General features: G+C 35.7%; 1 protein-coding gene across 3 annotated transcripts in view; it reads right to left on the reverse strand.

Moving 5' to 3' along the window:
• The window catches only part of LOC131926966 (cilia- and flagella-associated protein 61), a 142,180-nt gene extending 128,654 nt beyond the window's left edge, over nucleotides 1–13,526 (reverse strand). For 2 of the 3 annotated variants that reach the window (XM_059282576.1, XM_059282575.1), the window contains exons 1-11: nucleotides 13,485–13,526; nucleotides 12,681–12,869; nucleotides 11,655–11,799; nucleotides 9,006–9,156; nucleotides 7,773–7,893; nucleotides 6,319–6,451; nucleotides 5,185–5,362; nucleotides 3,264–3,344; nucleotides 1,750–1,874; nucleotides 804–934; nucleotides 138–246 (exon numbers count right to left, since the gene is read on the reverse strand). In XM_059282576.1, the coding sequence (XP_059138559.1) occupies nucleotides 138–246; nucleotides 804–934; nucleotides 1,750–1,874; nucleotides 3,264–3,344; nucleotides 5,185–5,362; nucleotides 6,319–6,451; nucleotides 7,773–7,893; nucleotides 9,006–9,156; nucleotides 11,655–11,799; nucleotides 12,681–12,820 (1,314 nt within the window). In that variant the 5' untranslated portion in view covers nucleotides 12,821–12,869; nucleotides 13,485–13,526. Of the gene's footprint in view, nucleotides 1–137; nucleotides 247–803; nucleotides 935–1,749; nucleotides 1,875–3,263; nucleotides 3,345–5,184; nucleotides 5,363–5,941; nucleotides 5,983–6,318; nucleotides 6,452–7,772; nucleotides 7,894–9,005; nucleotides 9,157–11,654; nucleotides 11,800–12,680; nucleotides 12,870–13,484 lie in introns of those variants that run through there. The other variant, XM_059282577.1, reaches the window with a different exon arrangement.
• Nucleotides 13,527–15,171: the final 1,645 nt, after the last annotated feature.

Below are 15,171 nucleotides of genomic sequence, written 5' to 3' on the forward strand. Positions count from 1 at the left end.
AACAATAAATAAGTGCAGGCCTACAAATATATTCAGAGTAATATTTATAATATTGCCTCAAATGTATTCAGAGTAATATTAATAACATTGCTTAATGCTATTCAGAAGAAATGCAGAAAGAAAATTAGAACACCAACCACAAAGTTCTGAATAAGTGGAAACTCTGGCACCATATGAGGCACTGTGATGATGCAGAAGTCTCGGTCTGGGAACTTTGAGAAGGCTTTAGGCAGGAAATCAAAAGATCTGGAAAATTCAAACAAAAAAAGTTTTACAATAGAATTACTTTAAGTTTCACTCAAAACAATGACTTTATATTGACAAGAGATGGTTTATTTAGGAATGCTAATATTTATTTGCAAATACTATTTTTAAATAGAATATTGCAACAAATTAAATTCATAAAATAAAAAAAAAATGGTTTTCATTAGCAAAGTTTGTTGGCTATTGTATCAAAGTATTGTATACAACTTTGTAACAGCTTAGTTAAGGGTAATCATTAGAAGTCAAGCTTGGGGTAGAGTAACAATATCTAAAAATAGACACTTGATACACTGTATCAAAACCTTTTTTTAAAAATTGTATGGCACTTCAAGCTATTTAAGCTCAATTTAAATAAAATATTATTTAATAAAAAAAAATTGTATAGGGTTTTAAGCCTTTTAATTCAGATTTAAATTAAACATTGATTAATTAAAAACCTGCACAGTACTTTAAAATAAATAAGTCAGTTGTTAATTAAACACTGGTAAATGTAAAAAGTGTACCACACTTTGAACACATTTATAAGCTCTGTATCTTACCTCATCTCATACTGTTCTGCTATACAGAAGAGCTGAATGCTAAAGGCATTGGGCAACCCATAGTACGTGGGCACAAACCTCTTGATGGGTGGGGGCATCAGTGTGGGGGGTGTTTTCAAATGGTAGTTTGCCTGTGGTGAAAAAAAAACAGGATTTAATTTTGTTTTACATCAAATGATACTTCAAATAACAGAAATTATAGATTTCATTTAGCCCAAAATAGCAAATAGTGATGGGAGAAGAGGCATTGGACACAGGTCAATTCTGGCATAAACCAGAGGTGTAGTGAGGGGAAGGCGGTGGGGCTGTCGCCCCAGGCGCCAACCATAAGGGGGCACCAAACCGGGTAGAAAAAATTATTAAAAGCTCATTCCAAGCAGCATTAGTGAATTACTCACAGTTTAGGTTAAGACATTAGACTGTTAACTGGCTTTACGGACTTATATTCTACATCGAATGTGTGACACCGTAATAAAAAGTGACTGGTAAAAAGTGCCCCGACCTTTCCAAGTTAAAGGAGGGGGGGAGCGTTTTTTCAACAACATAAATATTTATGTATAAATGGAATGGGAGTGGGGGCAAAATTGAGAGTATCGGTATCGGATCGCTACGTCTCTGGCATCAACTCAGGTGACTCATCCAGCACACTGAGTCAAGGTGAAGTCTTGTTGCTGCCTTATGCCCACCAGGGAGGCATGGTAGAGTTTTGCAAACTTATGATCCACAGGAAGCCACAAGGATAAACTAATTAATTTGATTTGTTATTTCTTTGACATGACATTACATTTTTAGATGTGCACCGTAAGGATTCCAGAACAAGGACTTTAGTCAGAAGTGTTTCTATTTATTATTTCTTATGATAAAGCTCGCTATTTAAATATATTTTTATTTTCTAACCTTATTCATTTTCTAAGAAAAAAAAATGTGTATTACACTTCAAACTTACATTGATTTTGTGGATTTCATCGTCAAGTTTGGTGTCTTCATTCAGGGTTGTAGAGGTGACATCAAATAAGCCAGTGGACCCAGCATCACTGAGTCTCAGATCTTTTCTTGTGGGGGTTGTCAAACCTTCAGAAGACCCAAGTTATTAGGTTATGCTAAGTCTAGTTGGGGGTCGTCAAATCTTGAATGGACCCAAGTTATTACGTTATGCTAAGTCTAGTTGGGGGTCGTCAAATCTTCAGAAGACCCAAGTTATTAGGTTATGTTAAGTCTAGTTGGGGGTCGTCAAATCTTAAGAAGACTCAAGTTATTAGGTTATGCTAAGTCTAGTTGGGGGTCATCAAACCTTCAGAAGACCCAAGTTATTAGGTTATGCTAAGTCTAGTTGGGGGTCATCAAACCTTCAGAAGACCCAAGTTATTAGGTTATGCTAAGTCTAGTTGGGGGTCGTCAAACCTTCAGAAGACCCAAGTTATTAGGTTATGTTAAGTCTAGTTGGGGGTCGTCAAATCTTCAGAAGACCCAAGTTATTAGGTTATGCTAAGTCTAGTTGGGGGTCGTCAAATCTTCAGAAGACCCAAGTTATTACATTATGCTAAGTCTAGTTGGGGGTCGTCAAATCTTCAGAAGACCCAAGTTATTACATTATGCTAAGTCTAGTTGGGGGTCGTCAAATCTTCAGAAGACCCAAGTTATTAGGTTACGTTAAGTCTAGTTGGGGGTCGTCAAATCTTCAGAAGACCCAAGTTATTACATTATGCTAAGTCTAGTGTTAGACAGAGTGGTCGAATGGTAGGGTGTTTGGCAGCTAGCTCAAAGTTCTTGAGTTTGGATCTCTGTTATAAGTTGTGACTGGTAACCCGAATGTCTCGAATTCAAATCTGGGTTAAAGTCAGAGGAACCTTCCTGAGTCCATCCAGCTCTGATGGGTACCTGACTTACATTAGGGAAAGTAAAGGTGGCTGGGGATACTGCTGACCCCATTATCCCCTTATATGCCGAGGTAATTGAAACAGATAAACTCTACTTCATCTGCCCAATGTTACTTGGGCATGTACAGGAATTGATGATAAAGTTTACTGTGAGTTTTTCTTCACTGTCTCTTATGTCACAATGTTCACTGTGAATAATTCATGTTGGTATACAGTTTAATTCAAGTAGAATATATATTTAAGTAATGATTTAAAATTTGTATTTGTGTAATGTATGATGATGATGTAATAAAAGCTGACATTTTATTTTAAATAAATAATAAAAAATTAAATAAATTATAGGGCTTACATATATATATATATATATATATATATATATATATATATATATATATATATATATATATATATATATATATATATATATTATATATCACTCTCTCTATATAAAGATCTGTAAATACATACATACTTACATACACATCTGTATGTATGTATATATGTATACATACACATCTATTACAAAAATCTGCCTATTCGTGTATTTATGTATGTATGTCTGTCCACATAAGCAGTAACTTACTTGAGTTAACTCTACTGTCTCTTTTACAACTGCTCTCTGGCACAGCATCATCCACTTTAGTACCCTCTGTCTCAGACGCAACTGGAACAGTGACAAATTGCATGGCGGTGTTGATAAATGTTACGGCTGTGTTGATAAATGTTACGGCGGTGTTGATAAATGTTACGGCAGTGTTTATAAATGTTACGGCGGTGTTTATAAATGTTACGGCAGTGTTTATAAATGTTACGGCGGTGTTTATAAATGTTACGGCGGTGTTTATAAATGTTACGGCAGTGTTGATAAATGTTACGGCTCTGTTGATAAATGTTACAGCTGTGTTTATAAATGTAATGGCGGTGTTTATAAATGTTACGGCTGTGTTGATAAATGTTATGTCTGTGTTGATAAATGTTAAGACTGTGTTGATAAATGTTACGGCTGTGTTGATAAATGTTACAGTTGTGTTGATAAATTTTATGGCTGTGTTGATAAATGTTACGGTTGTGTTGATAAATGTTACGGCTGTGTTGATAAATTGCATGGCTGTGTTGATAAATGTTATGGCTGTGTTGATAAATGTTAAGGCTGTGTTGATAAATGTTACGGCAGTGTTTATAAATGTTACGGCAGTGTTGATAAATGTTACGGTTGTGTTGATAAATGTTACCGCGGTGTTTATAAATGTTACGGGTGTGTTGATAAATGTTAGGTCTGTGTTGATAAATGTTAGGTCTGTGTTGATAAATGTTACGGCTGTGTTGATAAATGTTACGGCGGTGTTGATAAATATTAGGTCTGTGTTGATAAATGTTAGGTCTGTGTTTATAAATGTTATGGTGGTGTTTATAAATGTTAGGTCTGTGTTGATAAATGTTAGGTCTGTGTTGATAAATGTTATGGCGGTGTTGATAAATGTTACGACTGTGTTGATAAATGTTACGGCTGTGTTGATAAATGTTATGGTGGTGTTTATAAATGTTGCGGCGGTGTTGATAAATGTTACGGCAGTGTTGATAAATGTTAGGTCTGTGTTGATAAATGTTAGGTCTGTGTTGATAAATGTTACGACTGTGTTTAGAAATGTTACTTATCAAAACCAGTGAGGTCCATAGGGACAGTCTGGCACTGGTTGGTAACTCAGGTCATTTGGCTATGGTTTATATGTCCATTATGGAATGTCATGGTTGGGCAATAGAGCATTTGAATGATAACCCAAAAGTATTGAGCTCGGATCTGATACTTGCCATCCCTAAGTGGAGCCATGTTAGGGAAAGTAAAGGTGGTTGGGTTTAGAACTGTTTTTATTTAATAATCTAAAGTAACACTTAAAAACAGACAATTATGAAGAATGCAGATGCACATACATTTAATAAAAAAGAATAGTAAATGATATGTTGTTAAAAATCTGAATGTCTTCTTTGTTCTTAATTGTTATGTTGGATATTATTTCCTCCAACACAATTAAATATTACGTGTCAACATGTTATGCCAATATGCTAAGGACCCAGCCTGCTTTTCTTTCTGGATTTGCTTCCATAGCCTTTGTTATCCAACAATAAACGACAAGGCAGCAGTTTTTCGATTTTAGAGTTTTCTCTCCTAGATGGGTTTGTGTCCTCAGCTATTGAACCTTATCTGCAAGGGGGGTTGAATTGAAAACATTTCGGTTTAGCAACGATGAGCTTCATTGGCTTGACCATGCTAACCCCACACAAATCTGTACAATTTAAAGCTAATAAATCTTTTTTATATTAAAACAGTATTATCAATATGGATCCATATTCTAATGTACCACTGGATGATTATACATAGGAAATCTAAGCACAAAGCCTGATAATGAGAGATGCCAGATGTTGCAATATCAATAGAAAAAAAGCAATTATCTATTTCTCTTAACCAACATCTATATACAGGTTCACTTTGAACTAGACGTACGTACCTGTGTCTTCCTCTTTATCAGACAGGAGGGAAAGGGAAGCGGAGTCCGTAGGTTGGATGATGTCATCAGGGTGTGGCTTCCTCAGACCATTGAACGGGATCAGCTCAAAACATTCGTTGAGGAGGTCAAGGTTCACATCCGTGCTGATGCTCATAAAACCATAGGATGTTTTCTCCACCTTAATTAGACAAAATTAAGGCCTAAGTTAATTTCTCCACCTTAATCAGACAAAATTAAGGCCTAGTTAATTTCTCCACCTTAATTAGACAAAATTAAGGCATAAGATAATTTAATCATGTTAATTAGACAAAATGAAGGTATATGATAATTTATCCACCTTAATTAGACAAAATTAAGGTATACGATAATTTATCTACCTTAATAGGACAAAATTAAGGCATACTATAATTTAATCACCTTTATTAGACAAAATTAAGACATAAGATAATTCTCCACCTTAACCGCAATTACTGGGCTATTATTTTTCTGACCACCCCCTTCAATGTAAATCCCACTTCAGCTCAGCTACTTGATATAGCAACCTGCGCCTCACTTAGTCCTCCCTCGCTCCCCACCTCACCTCACCTCAGATTAGCCTGCCCCTCCCCCTTTCTTCTGACCTCAGCCCCCCCTCTCATCCTCCCTTCTCGCCTCAGTGACAAGACTTTCAGCCTCCTGGACCTCAATCAGACCCCATACCCCCCTCCCCACCTCACAACACCCCCCTCCCCACTTCACACCCCCCTCCCCTTCTCACCTCAGCAACAAGACACTGCATATCAGCATCCTGCGCCTCAATCAGCTGCCCACCCCCCTCCCCATCTCACAACATCCCCCCCAGCTCACACCCCCCTCCCCCCCCCTCCCCTCACCTCAGCAACAAGACACTGCATATCAGCATCCTGCGCCTCAATCAGCTGCCCACCCCCCTCCCCATCTCACAACATCCCCCCCAGCTCACACCCCCCTCCCCCCCCCCCTCCCCTCACCTCAGCAACAAGACACTGCATATCAGCATCCTGCGCCTCAATCAGCTGCCCACCCCCCTCCCCATCTCACAACATCCCCCCCAGCTCACACCCCCCTCCATATCTCACAACCTCCCCCCCCTCCCCATCTCCCCCCCCCCCTCACCTCAGCAACAAGACACTGCATATCAGCATCCTGCGCCTCAATCAGCTCTGCTAGAAAGTAGTCCCCGTACGTGTTGTGGAGCATCTCACTCTGGCGGTTGAAGATGGGGGTCAGGTCATCATGGTCTTCCACACTGGAATGTTACATGATTCAAGGATTCAATTTCTACATGGCGCCACTTAATGTCAAGGTCACTTCCACACTGGAATGTTACACGATTCAAGGATTCAATTTCTACATGGTGCCACTTAATGTCAAGGTCACTTCCACACTGGAATGTTACATCATTCAAGGATTCAATTTCTACATGGTGCCACTTAATGTCAAGGTCACTTCCACACTGGAATGTTACATCATTCAAGGATTCAATTTCTACATGGTGCCACTTAATGTCAAGGACACTTCCTTTAATACTACATTACATAAATAACTTTTGTCTCACTGTTGCTATAAATAGTCACCAGAGAACAGTGTTTCTTCCAGACATTCTTTCTCGGGGGGGGGGGGGGGAATGCAGGAGGGGAGGCTCTTTATATTTTGGGGGTGGACAAAGAGATGCCTGGAAGAAACTCTGCTAGAGAAGGAACTGGTGTTAAAACTTTCAGTGCCAGACATTAGCCTGGAAGATGTTTGCCAAAAGGCTGTTTGTCCTAATGGACAATAACAAGAAGGATGATTATCCTAATGAGACGGTTGTCCAAATGGAAAGATTTCCAAAATGGGAAAATTGACCAAATAGAAAGAATGACCAAATGGGAAGAATGCTCATAGATAGTAAAGAGTCATAGAGAGGTAGAGTACACAATAACTAAATGTGCAAGTCTAGATTTCAATAAAGTCCATAGGATATTTTGAAAGGTCAGTATATTTTAGTAATAAAAAGTGAAGATGTGAGAGCATAGAGCTAATCAGACAATTCCTTCATGTTCAAATATCAAGAAAACAGATTAACTCTACTTCACCGGCTACAAATGAACATCAGTTCTGTAAAAGGAATCGGACCTACTTTATTTATATACGCAATTAAACATTTTTTATTTTAAAAAAAAAAAAAAAGAAAGAAACAATTTTCAGCCTTAACAGCTAAGTGATTGGATAAAAAAAAAACAGGATTAAACACTGTAGAAATTCATGTTTAAATAATACAAGAGCATGTTTAAAAACTGTAGAACAGCGTGTTCAAATAATACACTACCAAACAGTGTGTTTAAATGATACACCAACAATAAACAGTGTGTTTCAATAATACAAACAGTGTGTTTAAATGATACACTAACAAACATTGTGTTCAAATGGTACAGTGTGTTTAAATGATACGAACAGCATGTTTAAATGATATAAACAGCTAGTTTAAATGATACAAACAGCTTGTTTAAATGATACACTAACAAACAGAGTGTTTAAATAACACACCAACAAACACTGTGTTTAAATGATACAGTGTGTTTACTTACAAAGCTTCCCTGATGTGTAGAGTCCTTACATGCTCATGACGCTTGCACACAAACAGTGAGTACCCCTCAGTGGACGGCTTCACTTTCTCCATGGTAGCAAACAACCCCCCTAGGCATGCATCTGGGGTGGGGGAGAGGAGGAGAAGGGCAGAGGATAACATCACAAGAAAAACGTTAGACATTTAAAAGTATGATTTCTGAAGGAACCAACTAGCAATGAATAGAGTGTAGGATTTCAAATGTTACAATCCCTAGGGGAAGAGGAAAGTAAGGCCAGCAAAGGGAATCATGGAAAAGGACATTAAATGGTGACACAAGGGCTGGCGAGCTCACATGGGTGCAAATATAGAGAGCTGTCCTAAACTGAGGTTGGTGGAGAGGTGTGGCACCCGCTTTCTGATCCCCAGGGGCCACAAAGGAATAAGAAAGAGAACATCTTGAAAGAGCTCGACAAACACATTTATTCATTAAAATGATAAGTAATAAGATTTGAAACTAGGAGCATTGCACAGCATAGCAGTGAAGTTGATGTTACTTAGAAAAGGGGCATATTTTACCCCAACCCTGGCCACTGCGGGACTGAAGCAGATTTTAAGGTAAATTAAAAGAGATGTAAAAGAAGGATTTAAAGCCATTTGATACAGCCATTCGTTTAAAATACTAAAGAATACTCTGTAAGAAAACAAAATTTGAAATTTTTGTATGTAAAATAACCAATTTTATAAACTAGCCTTAAGAATAACAGACATCACAAATTTTTTTGTGCTTATTTCCCCTGCCTCGGTTGTCACATATTGGAGAAAAAAGTGAAAAAAAGTTGGAAACCCTCTCACCATCCAAAAAAAATTACAACACCTTCAAGCTAGCGATATTAAATATTAACTGAAAATATTAACTAATTAGGCCCATGATTAATATTTTGTAGTGCTGAAACTTTTATTTTGTGAATCTGGATCACTGTAAGATTCACTGATCAATTTTCATAATAATTTACAGAATACTTTCTAAAATGAAACAAAAAAATACTGAAATCGTGTTTAGCAAATACCTTGTTTAAATAAAAGTGTGTCATGACACTTTATTAACTCCACCCTTCCCTTCATCACACATAGTCACAAAAAACCGGACCCCCCCTCCCCACCCTCTGCCCCCATCCCCTTTGAGTGAGACATCATTCATGGCTGACCAGATATTTGCTATAAGAAAAAGACTTTGTAAAAATATTTTTTTTACCTGGAACATGCCCATCTGGTACAGCCAAGAACAGGAAGTGAAGATCTGGTACAGCGTTAAAAGCTGTCTTGATGATCTCTTGGGCGCAGCCCACAGCATAGCTTTGTTTGGACACGAAGTAGTGCAGAAACAGGGTGTTCAGAGATGTGTTCTGGTGGAGAGTTTAAAACATTTTAGTGCAGAAACAGGGTATACAGAGATGTGTTCTGGTGGAGAGTTTAAAACATTTTAGTGCAGAAACAGGGTATACAGAGATGTGTTCTGTTGGAGAATTTAAAACATTTTAATGCAGAAACAGGGTATACAGAGATGTGTTCTGGTGGAGAATTTAAAACATTTTAATGCAGAAACAGGGTATTCAGAGATGTGTTCTGGTGGAGAATTTAAAACATTTTAATGCAGAAACAGGGTATACAGAGATGTGTTCTGTTGGAGAATTTAAAACATTTTAATGCAGAAACAGGGTATTCAGAGATGTGTTCTGGTGGAGAATTTAAAACATTTTAATGCTGAAACAGGGTATACAGAGATGTGTTCTGTTGGAGAATTTAAAAAATTTTAATGCAGAAACAGGGTATACAGAGATGTGTTCTGTTGGAGAATTTAAAACATTTTAATGCAGAAACAGGGTATACAGAGATGTGTTCTGGTGGAGAATTTAAAACATTTTAATGCAGAAACAGGGTATTCAGAGATGTGTTCTGGTGGAGAATTTAAAACATTTTAATGCAGAAACAGGGTATACAGAGATGTGTTCTGTTGGAGAATTTAAAACATTTTAATGCAGAAACAGGGTATACAGAGATGTGTTCTGGTGGAGAATTTAAAACATTTTAATGCAGAAACAGGGTATTCAGAGATGTGTTCTGTTGGAGAATTTAAAACATTTTAATGCAGAAACAGGGTATACAGAGATGTGTTCTGGTGGAGAATTTAAAACATTTTAATGCAGAAACAGGGTATTCAGAGATGTGTTCTGGTGGAGAATTTAAAACATTTTAATGCAGAAACAGGGTATTCAGAGATGTGTTCTGGTGGAGAATTTAAAACATTTTAATGCAGAAACAGGGTATACAGAGATGTGCTGTTGGAGAATTTAAAACATTTTAATGCAGAAACAGGGTATACAGAGATGTGTTCTGGTGGAGAATTTAAAACATTTTAATGCAGAAACAGGGTATACAGAGATGTGTTCTGTTGGAGAATTTAAAACATTTTAATGCAGAAACAGGGTATACAGAGATGTGTTCTGTTGGAGAATTTAAAACATTTTAATGCAGAAACAGGGTATACAGAGATGTGTTCTGGTGGAGAATTTAAAACATTTTAATGCAGAAACAGGGTATACAGAGATGTGTTCTGTTGGAGAATTTAAAACATTTTAATGCAGAAACAGGGTATACAGAGATGTGTTCTGTTGGAGAATTTAAAACATTTTAATGCAGAAACAGGGTATACAGAGATGTGTTCTGTTGGAGAATTTAAAACATTTTAATGCAGAAACAGGGTATACAGAGATGTGTTCTGTTGGAGAATTTAAAACATTTTAATGCAGAAACAGGGTATACAGAGATGTGTTCTGGTGGAGAATTTAAAACATTTTAATGCAGAAACAGGGTATACAGAGATGTGTTCTGGTGGAGAATTTAAAACATTTTAATGCAGAAACAGGGTATACAGAGATGTGTTCTGGTGGAGAATTTAAAACATTTTAATGCAGAAACAGGGTATTCAAAGATGTGTTCTATTGGAGAGTTTAAAACATTTTAGTGCAGAAACAGGGTGTTTAATAATCAGTTCTGTTGGAAAGTTTCAAATAAAACATTTTAAATAAGCAGCCAATACAATGTCATTAACAGCATTAACACAATAGCTAATTGCTCAAATGAATTAAGTTATTTGTTCATGATTAAGAAAAATGGTTTGATTTTTAAACAAATATTTACCTATCCTGTAAGAATATATAAAACATTGGTGTTAAAATAGTTGATATATATTTTTAATCAAGGAGCATTTATTGTTTTTGCCATTTTACTATCCCAATTTTTAAATACTTAGTCCTTGCTACAGCTAGATCTATAACACATATAAAGACAACTCAATACACTGAACCAACATATAACCACAGAACAAATCACATAAGATAGTGATTGACGTTTAACATTAGTTTCAGTTGGTGTCAAACACACATTGGGCAAATGAATTAGAATTCAACTGTTTCAATGACTGACTTTATGTGCTAGAATATAAATGTGTGGCATAAATGTCCATAATATCAACTAGATGATTGTGAATTTGGAGGTCTGGCCAGTAGCATTACAAGATGGGGGCTGGGAGTGCTCACTACATTGGGTGACACCATTTCGGGGGGGGGGGGGGGTGGGGGGGGGGGGACACCATTTCAGAGGTTGACAACAAATTGGAAAAAAAAGTAAACTACAGTCATAACAATGTTTTATCCCAGTAATAAAATAATAAAATAGTAGGGAGAAGGGTAACATCAAACTGAGGGTGAACATTTCTTGGAGGGGGGGGGGGGGGTAACCCTAATTTATCCCACCCTGTGTCACCCGACCGAGTGATGCCACTGGGTCTGGCTAATCAATAAATACCCCCATGTGACATAACAACAAAATATCTAATTCTTACTTGTTCTCCTCCGTAGGTTTCTGAGTACCATGTCTCCCATTCAGCCTGATCCACTGTGGGGATGTTGGGGTAGTCCAGGAAAGCTCCGTGGCCCATGATCTCGTCTTCCTTATTGCACAACGTTATGGCCAGGACAGCTTTTTCACTAGGAAAATATTATAAAACTGGCTTAGACATACGCCTACCTAACACTAATTACATGATAAAGTATCTCAATTGGAACTATAAATGCATTAAACTCATCAACTCAAATCCTTATCATAAGTGAGAGCCAGAACAGCTTTTTCACTAGGAAAATATTATAAAACCGGCTTAGACATACGCCTAACTAACACTAATTACATTAGTAAGTATCTCAATTGGAACTATGAATTAAACTCATCAACTCAAATCCTTATCATAAGTGATAGCCAGAACAGCTTTTTCGCCAGGAAAATATTATAAAACTGGCTTAGACACATGCCTAACTAACACTAATTATATTATTAAGTAGGCTATCCTAATTGGAACTATCAACTCGAATCCTTATCATAAGCCTAACCATCAACATTTTAGTAAAATATTATAAAACTGGCTTAGACTTATGCCAAACTAACTCTAATTATATTATAAAATCTCAATTGGAACTATGAATTAAACTCATCAACTCGAATCCGTATCATAAGCCTTGCCATGTACTTTTTATTAGCATAAATCTAAATAAACTATACCACATATTTTAATTATCATAATACTATTTTAATAATGTTCTTTAAAAAAAATTATCCTTCTCAATTATTTTCTAAATAAAATAAAAATATAAGCCGATTAAATGTAAAATGAGTTCTGGTAGCAAACCCTAACTTTAACTAGAAATAACATTGTTACTAAATTATATATATACAGCCTATATCATCATTTGATGTGTATTGTATCCTAACTATAGTTAGCTATTCACCAAAGGACTAATAAAAGTATCTTTAAAAATAAAAACTGAAGAGACAGTGCAAAGACACACAGTAAACAACTAAAACAATAGTTATTTACATAATGTTCACAATGTTCACTCGGCCAAACAAATCTTCTGTCCATGGGGCCACAAGCTTCACAATGTGGGGGGCATCGAGTGATTCTGTACGTCTGGCTGTGATGACTTCAGCGTCAGTCTCCGCAGAACTGGAAGCCATTTCTTTATGTGTTTCTTTATGTGTTGATTAGCAGGATAAAATATTTATACTGAAAAGCAATTTATAGGCATAATAGTAATATATTTATAGTACATATGCAAGGACTAAACATTATTAACATTATTTAGGCTATGTAATGTTACAAAAATTATCTTAAGTATGCCTATCATTAAAAAGGTCTAATAAGTTAATAACACTTTAACAATATTATAATGATGACTAAGAATAGGCCTATGATTTTTATTTTGCTTAAAACTAAAAAAAAATTTAAATTACATTAGGCCTAGGCCTATTTATTATTGCAAAATTAGATTTAGAAATCTGTTAGGCCTAGCCTATATTATAATATATATTAGGCTATATAACTGAATATAGATTATATATGAATGTTATTAATAACTTATTTGGCCTATAACTAATATTAACTGTAATCTAGTCACTACTATTGTACTACTACAGTACTAAATTCATAATTTTTTGTGATGGTAATGAATGATTGGTACTATTTTGAAAACAATAAAAATATGAGAAGACCTAGATCTAGTGTGGATGTTATTTGTGTGTGTTCTAAACATAAATTTGTTTTAAAAATTTGTCCAGTATAATTTTAATTGAAAAACTGATACATTAATCGTTTTTGGCCTGCAACTTAGAATCGTTTTACCGTGAGCGTTGAAATGCTGCCACCATATTTGTCTTGGCAACGTAAACTTCCTGTTCAGATGATAATTCAGTATCGCAGTATACTATTTAATTAAAAGAATATTTCTTACCACACTTCGAATATTAGTTTTCAAATGAAATTTAATGAATTAATTAATAAATTGTTTTATTGACATTTTTTTTTATCCAACGTATTCTATAACATTAATGGTTTGTATTTTTATGAAATCTTGAAGTTCATATTTTAATTTCACATTTATTTTCTTCGTTTAAACTTGAGTCTACTTATCTAGATGTAGGCCTATAGACTATATCTAAAACTAGATTTAGATTAAAAAAAATAACAAATAAATAATTAAATTATAGACAAATAAATAAATAAAAAAAAAATAAATAAAAAAAATTAAATAAATCAAACATTTCCACAAACTTAACACATGTTACGACAAACCTTCAAGGTATACAGGGCCGGCGCTAACTGTAAGGCGAACTAGGCGGCCGCCTAGGGCGCCATCCCTAGAGGGGCGCAAAAAGGTTTAATCGCGATTATTATAAAAAGTACCTAATAATTAATAACTTCGATTATATTTTATAAAATATAGATGGTAATATACAAGGAGTAGCGATTTATTCTGGCGCCCAGGACGAACTATCAATTTTGCACCACCACCACCCCAAAATTAGGTCTATAAGTATATAGGCCTAAATTTACTCACGATGGTGAAAATGCAGCCCCCACCTTCCTAATTTAGAAAGGTTGGGGCGCTTTTTACCAGTCACTTTGCCTTTTTATTTTGGTGTCACATAATTGATGTAGAGAACGATTAAATAAGTTTCTAATTTAAATTTAGAACATTTCAAAAGGTTATCTAATTTTAATGTTGATTTAGTGAACGCTCCAGCTCATGACGGGACGTTCCAAAACACGTGCAATTTTGGTTTTTAATTGAACTTGTAAGTCACGTTTTCTCTGACTTTGTATTATAAATCTCTTCTGGTGTATTGAATTTTGTAATGACGGGGATATTAAAAGTATTGGACTTGTTTGATAAGTTTTGATGAATCGTTTAGATTTTAGATTTGGGAGTAACGGCTGTTGCGAAGTTGAAGGTCTAGTGGAATCTGATTGGTAGTAGAGAAATGAAAATGTAGGTAGTGAGGTATCGTAGTTCTGGAGTTCAGGAGTATCGAGTCTTGTGGTATCAAATTGTGTTGACTGTTAACGCGTAGTACTAGGTCCAGTTATATCGTTGTTGATTGTGAGTACCGTTTGTAGAGCTTGGTGAAGTTTAGTGAGTTGGTGTTGTAGTTCTGGAGCATCGAGTCTAGTTATGTTTAGGTATCGAAGTTTGATATGTGTTTTGAATGTAGTAGAGTATATCGAGTAGTCAAGTTTATCGTAAGTTCGATGATTTCAATTCAGGACGGAACACACTACAAAGAAAGGTAGGCGTTCTCTAGCTGATTATAACTGATCGTAAACTTTGTTTTTTCAAATTATATTTTTTTATATTTAATCAATAGATTTACTAGCAATGTCTCAGAAAGTTACACGTAGTTGATTTTTTAGATAGACGTCCCTTTATTTAGGGGATCCAAAAATTAAAAAAATGAGCCTGTTAGAAAATACACAATTAATTTGAATGTCATCAAAATTGACTAGAAGTGTGTTATAATAAAGCTAATGT

This window comes from Physella acuta, unplaced genomic scaffold, assembly GCF_028476545.2.
Source record: "Physella acuta isolate Inbredline_101_S28 unplaced genomic scaffold, ASM2847654v3 ptg001355l, whole genome shotgun sequence".
In the NCBI taxonomy this organism is placed as follows: domain Eukaryota; kingdom Metazoa; phylum Mollusca; class Gastropoda; family Physidae; genus Physella; species Physella acuta.